At 38.7% G+C, this 14,132-nt stretch overlaps 1 protein-coding gene across 1 annotated transcript; it reads right to left on the minus strand.

Annotated features, from left to right (window-relative positions):
• Window positions 1-1,283: 1,283 nt before the first annotated feature.
• On the minus strand, window positions 1,284-5,020 carry LOC137738728 (uncharacterized). The gene is made up of 5 exons (XM_068478204.2): window positions 4,833-5,020; window positions 4,175-4,706; window positions 3,193-3,691; window positions 2,911-2,992; window positions 1,284-1,659 (listed from the first exon to the last, which is right to left on the minus strand). The coding sequence occupies exons 1-5, from the start codon at window positions 4,887-4,889 to the stop codon at window positions 1,435-1,437; spliced, it is 1,395 nt and encodes a 464-aa protein (XP_068334305.2). The 5' UTR covers window positions 4,890-5,020; the 3' UTR covers window positions 1,284-1,434.
• Window positions 5,021-14,132: the final 9,112 nt, after the last annotated feature.

The raw sequence follows: 14,132 nt of genomic DNA on the forward strand, positions 1-14,132 counted from the left end.
CCCAAAGGTTCCAAGTTCCAACAATGGCAGGACGATAATATTGTGGTGTTCTTAGATTCTGGGGTAATAAGCCAATAAGCCAAATAACAAAGAACAAAACTGCTTTCCACTTCAGATGTTTTCCGAGTCCAGTCTAACCTTCAGCTCTCATGTGAACTTTATTTTAAAGCATATTTAAATAGGGTGAAAATTGAACTACAACCTGGTGATTTAGAGGTAAATGACAAATTGCGAGGAGGCTTCCTTCAAATTAAAAATTGGAGGTCTTGGGTTCGAAACCCACTTCTAGTTTAGAACTTAGACTTCTGGCCAGTAAGAGACTGAAATGCCTTTGTAAGTCTTTTCGGCCCTTGAAAGGGGTGGATAAGTATGATTTGCCATTGGTTGTTCCCCTAACCCCCCCTCCCGCCAATGTAAAAAAAAAAAAAAAAAAAAAAAAAAAAAAAAAGAGGCTGAAATGCCTCTGTGAGTCTTTTTCAGCTCCCGAAATGGATGGATAATCGTAGCTTGCCATCAGTTGTCCCTTTTTTTTATTTTATTTTCAAAAAAGGGTGAAAATCGAGGACCTCAAATCCAAAAGTAAATATGTGAGAGCTCCAATATAACACTGAATATATGGGTTTCAATAACTCGAGCTATAAGTTCTTTCTAAATGTCAAGACTTTAATGGGAAGAAGAAAATGTGTTTTAGTTCAGCCTTAATTTGTTATGATTTTGATAAAATTAAACGAAATAGTTATCAAACGGTCCAAGACCTTGCATGTCACTAGCCTATAGTTTTTCAAAGAAATTTGAGGATCTACCAATTGATAATATAGGGAATAACCGACTACTTATAAGCATATACAAAATTACTCCTCCTAACAATGTGTGATTCTTTTGAATCGTCTTTACTTGGATAAAAAAAAAAAAAACACAAATTCTTTATACAAGATCGGGAATAAAAAATTAGACTTGGGACTTCATGTGTAAAGATAAATGCTCTTAACCAAGTATAGGACTGATAAAATATCATTTGCAGGTTATCCTTTAATACTTTGATTAAGAGTTGAGACATTGTTCATGGGTTAGCGATTAGGGGTGCAAGTTTGCATTTTCAATTCCGCCAATAAATTTCTAATCTAAATATTCTTTAAAATTCAGAATTAAATTGGAAAACTTGTTTTTGATCCGATTGTGCCGAAAATCACCCCTAATAGTGATTGTCACACTCCCGATTTTTCTGTCTGCACTTCTCGTCTATCAATCCTCCTTTCATAATTCAATCCTCACAGAGAGGAAGGTTAGAATACGAAAATCGCTTCCCTTGTTCATAGGTTACTGCTCTTTTTTTTGGACTTACGGTGCAGCCTCACTCTACAAATTAAGAAATATATATATATATATATATATATATTTTTTTTTTGCATTTTTTTCCTTTCATGATCTGGGTTGTTAATGGTTATTGCAAGGGAAGCAGCCGCAAGAAATGTGGCCAGAAAAATGAGGGTTGTGCCTATTTGTGATCATCTTGTGTGCTGCATTGTTGGTGGCCTTGTGGATTTGTTCAGAGTGCTGCTGCCTCGCTGTTGCACTCCACTCCTCAGCTTTTCTGTGAACTACTGCCATCCTCTTCATCAGCTTCTCCTCCAGGTTCGATCTCATCTTCTGTATCTTCACCTATAACCCAAAACCAAAAATGCATCAGCCAGTTAACTACAAATGAAGTTCAAGTGAAAAAGGAGAAATTTGTAGACGTGAGCGTGACTACATTGTGTAAAGTGGATGAGCTCCGGTTATGCAGGCAATTAAAACTAGAAAGAGAGTTTAGGGTGACTATTATGTCACGGGCTCCATAAGTGTCCACTAGTAACGCTATCCCCACTTAACCACCTAGGCCGAATCCCTTGGGTGGTATCAAGCCCAATGAACCTTAGGTGTAGGTTTTATTTTAAAGGACCTCGGTACAATTAGAAGTGGAACACCTATATTTAAACCTTAGAATATTGTTGTACTTCTCTGATGTGGGATTCTCTTCACATCCATCTTCGCTTGTATTGAGCCAACCTTTTACACCACCAACTACCACACTACCGCGGGGACATGATTCATAGGTCATGGGCATATAGAATATGACATTAACATATAAAGATCCAAGTTATAACAGTAATGGATTAATAATACTCGTAACGGTGTGACAATAATACTGAATAGGGCCCTCTTCACTAATCTATAAGGAATTTAGGAAAGAACAAAAAACCAAGCTTCCAACCCAATTAAATACTCTCCAATTGCCAGTATTAAAATGTGGGGGTGATGACTTCTAGCTTTCTTCTTTGCTTTAAAAGTTTGGCATGTATAGAAACTACATATTATATGAAGCAAATTAAACACACTTCAATGGAAGTGGTCCAGACTGCAGTGTAAAATACAAAAGAAGAATAATGTCCAAGAGGGACGGGTGGCTCAAGAACTAGGATGCCAACCAGAACCAAAATAATAATTAATGCACTTCAATGGAGGTGGTCCAGAGTGCAGTAATATGTTTGATGACCAAATAGCAAAAGTGCAGAAGTGTAGAAGCAGAAAATAGACGTGTGAAAACCATTTATCTCTCAAGAATAAGTCGTATTTAAATCAGGATTTTTGTGCCCCTTTATTGACTTGAAGTTTTTGTGTTACCCGGGTTTCTTTTTTTGTTCAACATTTATAACCAGTTCAACTTGTATGTATTTTTCAATTATTTCCCTATGCTACTAGAAAATCATTATACAAATCACAGCAAAGGGAGGCAACATCAGTTCAAGTTCACATCTCATGTTTCTGATGCTTGCATTTGAATTGCCATGGAAAATCAACAAATGGTTAAAGAACAAAAACCAACTAAAGTAATATTCCACCAAGGAAATACTAACAGATTGACAGAAGTACCTCAAGCTTTCTTGACTGAGCTTCTGCTTTTGCACTTTGGAGGTTGACCCAAGCTTGGATTTTGGCTTCTTCTCTTTGATATCTGTACATTCAAACCACACGTTCATTTTTTTTCTTTTACAAGCGATATTACTATTTTAAGTTAGAGTAAGGGACGGGGAGAGGGTTTAAACCCGAGATGGACAATTGCAAATGGAGGCCTTACCCACCACTTGCAAAACTACTCTTAAAACTCTTAAACAAATGTGGTTTAACACTTTAACATAATAATCCAGTTATTACCTAAGGCAGCATTCGTTATTTTCTTCCTCTTCCCATGCAGCACCTCTAATTTCAGAAATTCTCTCTCCGTACGCATTGCTTGTTTCGAAATGTCTCAAGCTCTTCGATATTTCCACTTCCTCCTCTTCCCTTGAGCTCCAGTTCGACGTAACAGATTCGTACTGTGTCCCAAGGCACTCCTGCAGCTGGGCAATGTCAATGGTGTTGTTGGTGCTGCTAGAGTGCCCCAGTGCCAAAGGCCCTGACCTGTTCGCAGGCGTGTTGTGGCGCGCTGGAGATGAGCACTTGAACGGCGTGGGGCACCTTGAAGTTGTTGAGCTTCCAAGAGGAGTCATCTCTGTGCCGACATCTCGATGGTGTACATCATGAGCCTCTTCTGTGCCGCTGCCTGCATCTTTCGCGGCGTCACAGGCTGAGTTTTTGAATAGAAAGCCCTCTTTAGTTGGCTCTAAGCACCTGGAATTGGGTAAAATTGGTTCTATGTCATCGACAAACTTATCTGCAGGAACAAAACAAAACCCAAGTTTCAGTTTGCAAAACAAATTAACTCAGTTCATTGAAATTTGGTTATGAACAAAATTAAGCAATTTCAATGTAACAGTAACTATTTCAGCTAGAAGACTTAAAGACTCCAATTCTTTTTGCATAAACAGATACTTAGCAAAACCCTTTATTGATTAAGGAGATCAATTCTTGTGTGTTTTACAGAAATTGAAAGATACCCAGTAAACAACATAAATGAAAAAGTAAAAAAATAGATTCTACATTGTTTACTATCTGGGCTTTTAACTTGAATGAGCTTGTAGCTCGATTGGTTAAGAGCATTCGCCCATGCACCCGAGTTCAATTCCCCCCTACCCAAATATTATCAAAATTTTAAAGGGAAAAACAAAAGTAGGGGAAGATGAAAGTGGAACAAAAAGATGATGCAAAAAGCCAAAAGGTGAGAAGGTTCCGCAAAAATTGAAATAAAAGATTTAACCTTTTAGAAGCACATCAGCTGATGTTGAGACCCCATTGAAAGCTCTGGTAGATTGATAATTGTTCAAAGAAACACATCTTTGAAAGCTTGAGACCACCTTTGAGACCTTTTCCTCTGTGACCCTTGATCTTTCAGCAAAAACCTCACATTGTTTTGGATTAAAAATCTTTGTGGAATCTGATTGCGGCTTGGTGGTGTGAGCAGGAGAGTCATGGCAGGAAGTGCTTATGAGCCACTTTTCAGCATCATCCCACTTTGAAGGAAAGCTCTTTCTGGAAAAGTTGCCAACTGAGAAGCTGAAAACTGGCCTTCCAGGACTGGGAGGAGCTTCTGCTGCTCTCCTCTGTGTCATAGAGTTCACTCCTCCGTCCCTCCTCTGTGCTGATGTGGCATTGCTTGGGACTGGGAGTGACTTGACAAACTCAGAGGTTTCCCTGAGGTTGAGCTTGCAGAGAGGGTCTGGAAATGTGTCTGCAAATGGGTCCCTTGTGGTTTTTCCATAGAAGCTTGGGTTGCTCTCCAATGGCGGTTCCTGAAAAAAAAAAAAAAAAAAAAAAAAAAAAAGCAGGAAACAAGTTAAGAGTAATTAAAACCCATTGTGAAGATCATAAAAGTAAAATACAGAAGGTAAAAGAAAAAACCAAATGGGGATATTTACCCCACTGGATGAGATAAAAGATGGAGGTTGAAAACATCTGGGGCTTGTGAGATCCATGGAAAGAGAGAGGATTTGTGGTGGATGGGGATGGGGATGCTTCTCTTGTGGAATCACTACTTTTTGGTATCTTGGACAAGAGCTTTGTCTATCTCCCCCACCATTTGGGTGTAGTAATAAAACACTTTCTCATGAGAAAATGACTAAGTGAGCAGCAGAAATTATAGAAGCGGAAGCAGAGGAGAAAAGCATTGACTGCTGACAAGTTGCAAAATTTTTATTGAGAAAGATAAAACATAAAATAAAAACATATATATTAGTTTGAGATACTCCCACCACATCTCAAAATAATTAGATGTAAATTTTGAATAAGCGTGGGTCAGATAGTATCCCAATGCAGTGGTATATGTTTTTTGTATGCAATGAAAGTTGTATTTACGTTAAGTCAGATAGTATTCAACTACAATGAGTCTTATTCTTTTTAAAAGTATTTAACCATTCAGATAGTATATGTTCTTTGTATGCACTACAAATTTTACATACATTGAGTCAGAGACTATTCAAATACAATAAGCCTCGTTCTTTTAAGAGTATTTGACCATTTAGCCGGTAAAACTGGCATACAAAGTTTGGACCTACGTTGAGTTGTATAATTGTAAACTCAAATACAACGAGATTCGTTTTTTTTATTGTAGAGTGCTCAACTGGTAGATGAAACCGTCCTACAAAGTTTTTCTTTGATGCCATTTCAAAGTACTGTACCAGAATTGAGTCACATGGGAGTTGGCAGGAAGCAAAAGCTTAAAAGCTCAGCCTTCAAAGTTTAGAGTTACTCTATAACTACAGTGACATTTAGTCGTACTTGAGCAGAAGGGGAGACTAGGAACTAGGAAGTGGACGAAAGAGTGTGCCTCATAAAAAGGGGAGGGACTGCTTTGGGAGCAGTGGACAAAGGCCACTCATGAGTCCCAAGCGTGAAGAGAGAGAGAGAGAGAGATTGCTGGTGTTTTTTTTTTTTTTGGGAAGCTTCTTTTGGGGTGGATCCCCCTCTCTGGGTTTTGTGTCCTTTTAACAGCTTTTGCAATTTACAGGCTTTGTAATTTGGATGGAATCTCTGGATTATGGTGCATGTCTCATTCCAGGTAACTAGATTCCTGTGTGTGTCTGTGTCTGTGTCTTGGGCTTGAGAGATGTAAAGGAAAGGTGGCAAAAACAATTGATGGTGGCTATCAAGAACTTGGATTGGGTACATTGGAAGATCTTTTGGGAAGTTACAACTTACAGGAACATGAAGTTGAACAACCAAGAACACATGCTATTCTTTTGGCTAATGCTATTCTAGAATAGATTGGGTGTGACAATCCGTCCCTAATTTGATAATTTTATTAATTTTAAATGGGAGAATTGACGAAAATGCCCTTAGAGGCAAGGATGTTGACCATCGTGGACTAGCATATAGTGGGACGTACGAAATATTCTTTTAGTGTATCCTTGTAGTACTCGACAATACAAACTCGTAGACATAAGCGGAATCGAATTTGAAGTTACAATAAAGGTTTTACGGATTTACTAACCTGAAGGGTGATTTGATAATTTCAATTGGAAGATATTTTGTGGCTTGTTTTGTGAGACATGTGGGGCCCACGCCCCATTCCTTCACCTCTCTCGTGGCATTTCATCTGTCCACCTGATGAATGCCATCTCACCTCACTTCTCTCTCTCAGCTCTCTCTCTCTCTCTCTGTCTCTCTCTCTCTCTCTTTCATCTCTCTTTGTCACTTCCTTTCTGACTTACTCTCCTTCTCTGGGAACCACACGCCGCCACCACCATCACACCATTGTTGCTTCGACGAGCATGACCGCACCATAGTATGACCCTACGTCGTGAAACCCAAGCCACAGGAACGTGACATATCTTTTTCTCTCTCTCTGAGCAGTGGCGCCACTACTGTTCAATAATTTTCCCCAACGAGTGCTTACTTGGAGCACATTTTAGTGTAGGATTAGAGTAGTTTTGAAAGTCTATTGTGATGGTTGAGTGCAAAAGCAACTAGGGGAAAACTTCCCAGATTTTCCTGCGAACCTGAAGTTTTTCTAGGTGTTTTCTGACCACGGCTGCGAGCGAAAAGGGTATTAATTGAATCTCTGTCCTCCTATTATAATTTTGACACTTAAATGGTGAAGTCTAGTTGCGAATGGAGCTCGATCGGAGCTCTGGAAAACAAGCCAGCTCCGGCTTTCTCCTTTGTGGAATCCGGCGACCCGTGATTGAAAACCGGCCTAACTCAGTTGTTAGGCCAATGATCCGGAACCCAAAACCGGCCCAACCTAGTTGCTAGGCCTGATCCAATAACCCTTGGCCTATTAACCCAATCCAACCCATTTAGGCCAGGCCCAAGTTCAACTCGAACCCAATATCAGTTCCCTGGGCCGGCACGTGGGAGCGGGTCATGGCTGATACATGGGGCACACGCGCCTCCACAGGAGGTACTGTGCTCCGTCGCCGTCCACGGCAACGAGGAAAACTTTTATGGTAAACCTTTCAGTGATCAAAATCGGCACGTGGCTACTCGTGGCCTTTCGAGCAGCCACTTTGTGGCAGCACGTGGAAGAACCCAAGGTCTTTCCTTAGGTTTCTCAATGTGCCGAATCTAAATTCGCCGTCCGTTTTTCGAAATTCGACTGTTTTAAAATAGTTCATTTATTAGCCGTACTTTGTACAAAAACGTGTAATTACATTAGTATGTTATATTTACCTAAATGGTTTCGTTTCTAGGCAAAACGCATCGCAAAGACTCTCAATGCTACTAGGCGGGTTCGACTCGACAACATGATCTGTGGGTGGGTCTTTTCTTTGATATGTGTGTGTGTGTGTGTGTGTATATATATATATATATAGTTTCCATATATACATCTAATAATGAATTTTCTATATGACTGCTGTAATTAAATTAACATTTATAGAAAATGATGTAACGACGAGAATTAGGAAATCATTATAAATCCTACGGGATGTCTTAGCTAAACTTACAGCTATGAATAGTATTATGTCGACTAGAATTATCGAATCATTGTGGCATGATTATGTTTTTGTTAAACTGTTCATTGGTTGTTGCATCGGTGTTAGTACTTACCCGGGCTAGGGCCAGTCTTTCACATGTATGTGCACATCACACCGTACGTTCACTTTGGATCCATTGAAGGTGTCAGTCCTGTCCTAGATTGCTATAGGCAATTAGAACTCATATGTGCTCCGTATAGCGCTAGTCTTCACATGATTGTAGTATTAGAGTGTCTATTATTGTTACATCCAATCTGGTTCATGTCAGAATAACTCTAGATGAACTCGTGTGTCAGCATGTGTCGATGAGCACTCGATATGATATGTTTGCTTATGCAAGATTATGTGATTGCGGACGTCATGTGCTTACTTATGAAATATTGTATCGTATTGAATTCTTGAAATGTTGCAGGCTACGGTAAGTATTTTCTTACTATACATAGTATGTATATTTTGGAAACTATACTTGTTTTACGGTGAGGGGTTACTATGTTTTCGAAAAGGTTTTTACAAAGCTTTGTTTTTAGGCCCACTCACCCTTATTTTTCACCCTTTCAGGTTCTAGTGCTGAGCTTTCATGTTGACGAGGATTCTTGGTAAATATCAATATAGGTCCACCTTCGATGGTATAATTATCATCCCACTTTACTGTACTTTACTTATGCTCTGACATTACATGTGAAATGAGTTCATTCTTGCTCACCAGCGTACTCTTATATTTAGGCATTTTTAGGTTTAAAATTTATTTATATTTTCCACATCACTACATTTTATGGCTTCGTCACCCTCCGAGTGTTGGCCAGCATAGCTCGATTCAGAGTCTAGGTGGACATTCCGGGTCGGGGTGTGTCAGTTTGGTATCAGAGCATAAGTTTGGGTAGTATTGTATTCATCACACGCGTGATGTAAGCATTCTCGGTTCTTGAGCCTAATTTCCTAATCTCGCCACCTCGTCCAACACGAAAAATGTGTTTCCTTTTTTTTAAGTTTGAAGTGACTTAGACGACTTATCGACATTCTACAACATCGTTTTGGCGAACACCTCTAGACCTTAAACAAAGAACCTTTCTGCCAAGGAAATTCTGGAATGAGATGATGACCCCGAAGTGGGGCTAATATATTAATATTTGTGTCATCAGAGAATTACCAATCAACCCATCACTATTCTCCAGCCAACATTACCAAAACTTGGGAATGGGAAATGCTAATTAATTTTGATTCTTTGGCAGTACCTGTTAGTCTAGCATCTATCAGAATTCCTATGAAGTTTACTTTCATCAAGATTTCTAGAAATGTCTAGTGTGACAATGTGGTGCTAAAGTGGTAGCACTCGACAGAAGAACATCTGGGGGACAATCACTTTTGGTCCCTGATAACACTAATCTTTTCAAACACGCTAGTTATCATTCCAGATCCTTAAGAGGAAGATCGATTTCTGTTTAAGTCCATTCTAAGATAGGTTGTCAGCAAAAAATTTTGGCCTTAAGACATTTCAACCAACACTAGATCCCAAAATTTCTTTCGATGTTATACTCGTCATCTCGATGAAAATAAACATGGAAGTACGAGTTATTATACCTACAGTTAGTAGAAATCCCCGTGTAGGAAGTATTTTCCCTATAATCAACAAAACCACCTTGTTGGATCAGTTCCTTACCAATTATCTGAAACCATCTACCCGAGCGGGTTCTAACCTGTAATCAGCCTACGGTGACGCTACTAATTGACAATATTGTCCGATATCTAGGAATTGTCAACCAGTATTCAGGCGGCATGATTTTTGATAACGGACATAGGTACTAGTATCTGGAAGTGATAACCTTATACCAGAACACTGGTTGACAATTTCAGGGTAACGAACAATATCAAAATATCATAAATGTGTTAAATAGCGGCTCAACTAATATATTGATTAACAATGACTATCTGAGCCGAAGAAATTAAAATCATGGAAACTTAGGAGCATGCCTTGTATTAGGACAGTAAATTCATGGTTGTGTTAACCATATTCCCCAGTTAGGTAACTTGAACATTCTCGACTAGTCATTCTTGTGGTCACTTTCACCGACAAACATTAGAAATGAAGCACTAGCTAGATTCCCGCTGTAAGAACGAATTGAGTATCGAGAAAGCTATGAGGACCCATTATCACATGGTGTAGTGAAAGGAAGTAGTATGGTACGTTTCGAGGATGTATACCTTTAGCGCCAATTCTCAAAATTTTACCTAGGATATCACTAAATGGTGAAGTGAATTACACCATCGATCCACTTTCTCGTACCACATCAATTTTCCTTGTGTCATTTCAAATAACTCTACAACATTGAGAGAACTTAGTTACGGAAGCTTACTGATTAGGAATTTTATTCAAGCAAACACCTTATTTAGGAAACCTGAAACCTATTCGTGAAGGTGAAAAACAAAACCTTAGGATCATATCTACATTTTAGCAACCCAATAGGGTGACGATTAAAACCGTTAATACCTGTACTTTGAATTGATGGTTTACCTGACCAACCTTTGTAACCCGAGCTTTCCTCCATAGCCTGACGAATTCATAGTGGTCTTATTGATGACTTTCTCATCTATCTCAACAGTGACACTAAATTCTCTAAACATCAATAGTTAGCTTTATACCAAATTGTTCAACTGTTAACTTTGATTAAATTGGTACTTTTCTTGGGAGACGTGATCTCAGTAAACAATCTTCTTTTCTTTTTCCAAAAAAGGTTATAACGAAAGAAAGTTGCAATTCTCACAAAGTGTTGTGAAACACGAGATATTCTTGGTCTTGTCGATTATATCGACAATTTGCTAGCGATTTTTGGCTATAGTGTTTTTCTTCACTTATCAACCGAGGAAAGTTAGTTTAGTTGTGATGTTGATTATGACTAAAGTTTCTGACAACCAAAGTGTTGTCTCATCTTACCTTAGTTTTACACATTTCGATGACATTGATTATTTCGAAATCCTCGTTGATGTTTTCTTTGTATGTTTTGGCTGTGTAGATGCCACATGACGGAGTGTCACTTATTTTTCCCAATGTTTAGAACCGTTTTAAATTGATCATCTTATTCATGACCTTGAGTCAATAGTTGTCACCTTCATTTGAAAACTGGATGACACTTCTCTGTGGAGAAATGTGTCCAAAATCTTTATCAACCTTAGATCTCTCAAATACATCTTCATTTAAAGGGAACTAAATTTTTTACAGCGATGATGGAAGAACCAAATTAATGCCTACGATTGCACTATCGTGTATCATCCTGGTTGTGCAAACGTAGTTACTGTTTACCACTGCAAAAGATATATCTACCCTTGACCATTTCCAGCCTTTCCTATCCCATTCTAGCTGGAGTTCATAAGTATCGATTTGACGTTATTTCCGAATTATCAAGAAATCGTTCGAGTGGTTATAATCATTTCTTGTATCCAAATAGAGATGGGGAAATATCATTGTAAACTCTCGGTACGAGATATCTTATACATGTGGAGATTATGATAATGTTTCAATGATTACTGATCGACTTGACAAGTCAACTCACCTTCCGTTGGTCCAGAGGGACTACGTTTAGACTATTTGGTAAAATTCCTCATTCTTGAAATTATCTGATTTTCTAATGTTTCGATTAGCATATACTCTGATTGCGATTCCATATTCACTTCTTGTGCTGGAAGGTATTCCAGTCAACCTTGAGTACATGTCTACCTTATTGCACTTCGTATTAATTTTGAAGCAGACATATAGTTTAGGTGAATCGCTCAAACATTTAAATTTTTAGTTTTGACATTTGATGTTTCAATCACCCTACAAATACTCTGTTGAACGAATCTTTATCGTTGGTAGTTGATTCTTCCGGAAGCTACCGTTTTAGCGAAATGTTATGCATTCAATCTAGTTATCCTATACTCTAGATTTGATAGATTTGTCTTGACCCTCAAATTCTTGAGTGTTATTTTAGCCTTCTTGACATAATTTTTTGCTAAATTTGAGAGAAATTCAATATGAATCTGCTCACTATGGTATTGTGAACTGCATTGTTCGAATATATGGTATGTGTGTCACTACTGCATCTCGCCGGGACACGCGGTTCACTTCTAAGCCTTGGGAAGTTTTCTTGAAGGGTATGGGTACAAAGTTGTTGTTCAGTACCACACTTCACCCTTAGACTAACGACCATTATGAATGAACTATCCGGACCTTTGTGGCATGTTACGTTATCCATTTTATAGTTTTAGCATGATAGTAGTATATACTTATTTTTGTTAGAGTTGCGTGTAATTACGGTTACACTTTTGATTTTTGGGTATGGTAGCATTTGAGGCGTTGTATAGAGATTTTATGCCTAACACATGATTGACAGAGGAGTATTGCGAAAAGGTATTCGAATAATCGAGATTACGATGTAAGAAATTGTGTACTATTGACGATGCCACCCGAAAGGGTAGTGCGTGAGTATGATCGAGGCTTTGATTAGTCGATGTGTGTGTATTTCCCAATGAGGGGTAAGATGGTAATATTGCACCCTCTTGAATTTGTCATTTGCTTATCGAGACAACAATGAGTTGTTGGTATTGCGGGCTACAGACCGTAATATTGATAACTTATTTGTTGGATTCGTTAAGCAAGTGGATGGGTAGGCCTGTTTATGTTAGAATACTTATTTATTTATTTGTATATATTTACCTATTTATTGTTTACGCTCGACCCAAAGATACTACATACATACCTTCGGAGTACGTGACACAACAAGTTCGTAGGTGAAAAATATTCTATGTTCAATTTAATTTTAGTACAAATATTTTTAACTTTACGTTGTTATATATATGTGTATTTTGGCTTATTATACATATGTAAATACTTTTGACTCTATATTTTTATAAGAGGTATTATATTATAGTATTATACTAGAGAAAAAGGAAAGTATGAGTTCGGGGGCATGAAAGAGGAATCATTGCACTCCGATCGCTACAGAATGGCATTCTCTTGTATGCAACCACTCTAGCTTGATTTCTTCTTTATGTATTTCCTTTTAATTTGAGTATTTTCTGTTTAGCAAATTATTTCAAATTTCGGGGATGGAATTTTTTTTAAGGTGGGTAAATTATGGCAACCCGTCCCTAATTTGACAATTTTATTAATTTTAAATGAGAGAATTGACAAAAATGCCCCTAGAGGCGAGAGTGTTGACCTTCGTGGACCAGCGTATAGTGAGACGTACGAAACATTCTTTTAGCGTATCGTTGTAGTACTCAACAATACGAACGCGTAGGTGTAAGCGAAATCAAATTTGGAGCTATGATAGAGATTTTGTGGATTTACGAGCATGAAGGACGATTAGATAATTTCAATTGGGAGATATTTTGTGACTTGTTTTATGAGACATGTGGGGCCCACGCCCCAGGAACATGACATATCTTTGCCGCTACTGTTCAATAATTTTCCCCAGCGAAGGTGAGCCTCGAAACCAAACTAAACTTTCTTGGAGCACGTTTTAGTGTAGGATTATAGTAGTTTTGAAAGTCTATTACGATGGTTGACTGCAAAAGCAACTAGGGGAAAACTTCCTAGATTTTTCGGCGGACTCGAAGCTTTTGCAGGTGTTTTTCAGCCATGGTTGTGAGCTAAAAGGGTATTAATCAAATCTCCATCCTCCTATTTTAATTTTGACACTTAAATGGTGAAGTCTAGTTGTGAATGGAGCTTGATCAGAGCTCTAGAGAACAAGCCAGCTCCAGCTTTCTCTTTCGTGGAATCCGGAGACCCGTGACTAAAAACCTGCCCAACTCAGTTATTAGGCCAATGATCCACAACCCAAAACCTGCCCAACCCAGTTGATGGGGCCAATCCAAAAACCCTTGGCCTATTAACCCAATCCAACCCATCTAGGCAATGCCCAACTTAAAAACCCAAGCCCAAGTCCAACTAGACCCAATTTCAATTCCTTGAGCCGACGCGTGGGAGCGTGTCATGGCTAGTGCGTGGGGCATACGAGCCTTCACCAGAAGTATTGTGCTCAGGCATCATTAAAGACAGTGTCGGCGAACTTTTCGGCAACCAAAATTGGCACGTGCAATGGCGCTTGGCTTTCCGAGCAGCCCTCTTATGGCGGTATGTGTAACAGTACATGGAAGAACCCGAGGTCCCTCCTTAGGTTTCTCAAAATCCGAATCTACCATCCACTTTTTGAAATTTTACCGTTTTAAGATATTTCTTTATTAGCTATACTTTGTACGAAAACA

Source organism: Pyrus communis, chromosome 9 (assembly GCF_041283825.1).
Source record: "Pyrus communis isolate YQ-2024b chromosome 9, ASM4128382v1, whole genome shotgun sequence".
Lineage (NCBI taxonomy): Eukaryota > Viridiplantae > Streptophyta > Magnoliopsida > Rosales > Rosaceae > Pyrus > Pyrus communis.

Coding starts and splice junctions, on each gene's coding strand:
- LOC137738728 (XM_068478204.2), bottom strand. CDS start 4,889: ATGGATCTCACAAGCCCCAGATGTTTTCAACCTCCATCTTTTATCTCA. Junction 4,707..4,832: donor CTTTTATCTCATCCAGTGGG/GTAAATATCCCC, acceptor TTTTTTTTTCAG/GAACCGCCATTGGAGAGCAA. Junction 3,692..4,174: donor AGCTGATGTGCTTCTAAAAG/GTTAAATCTTTT, acceptor TTGTTCCTGCAG/ATAAGTTTGTCGATGACATA.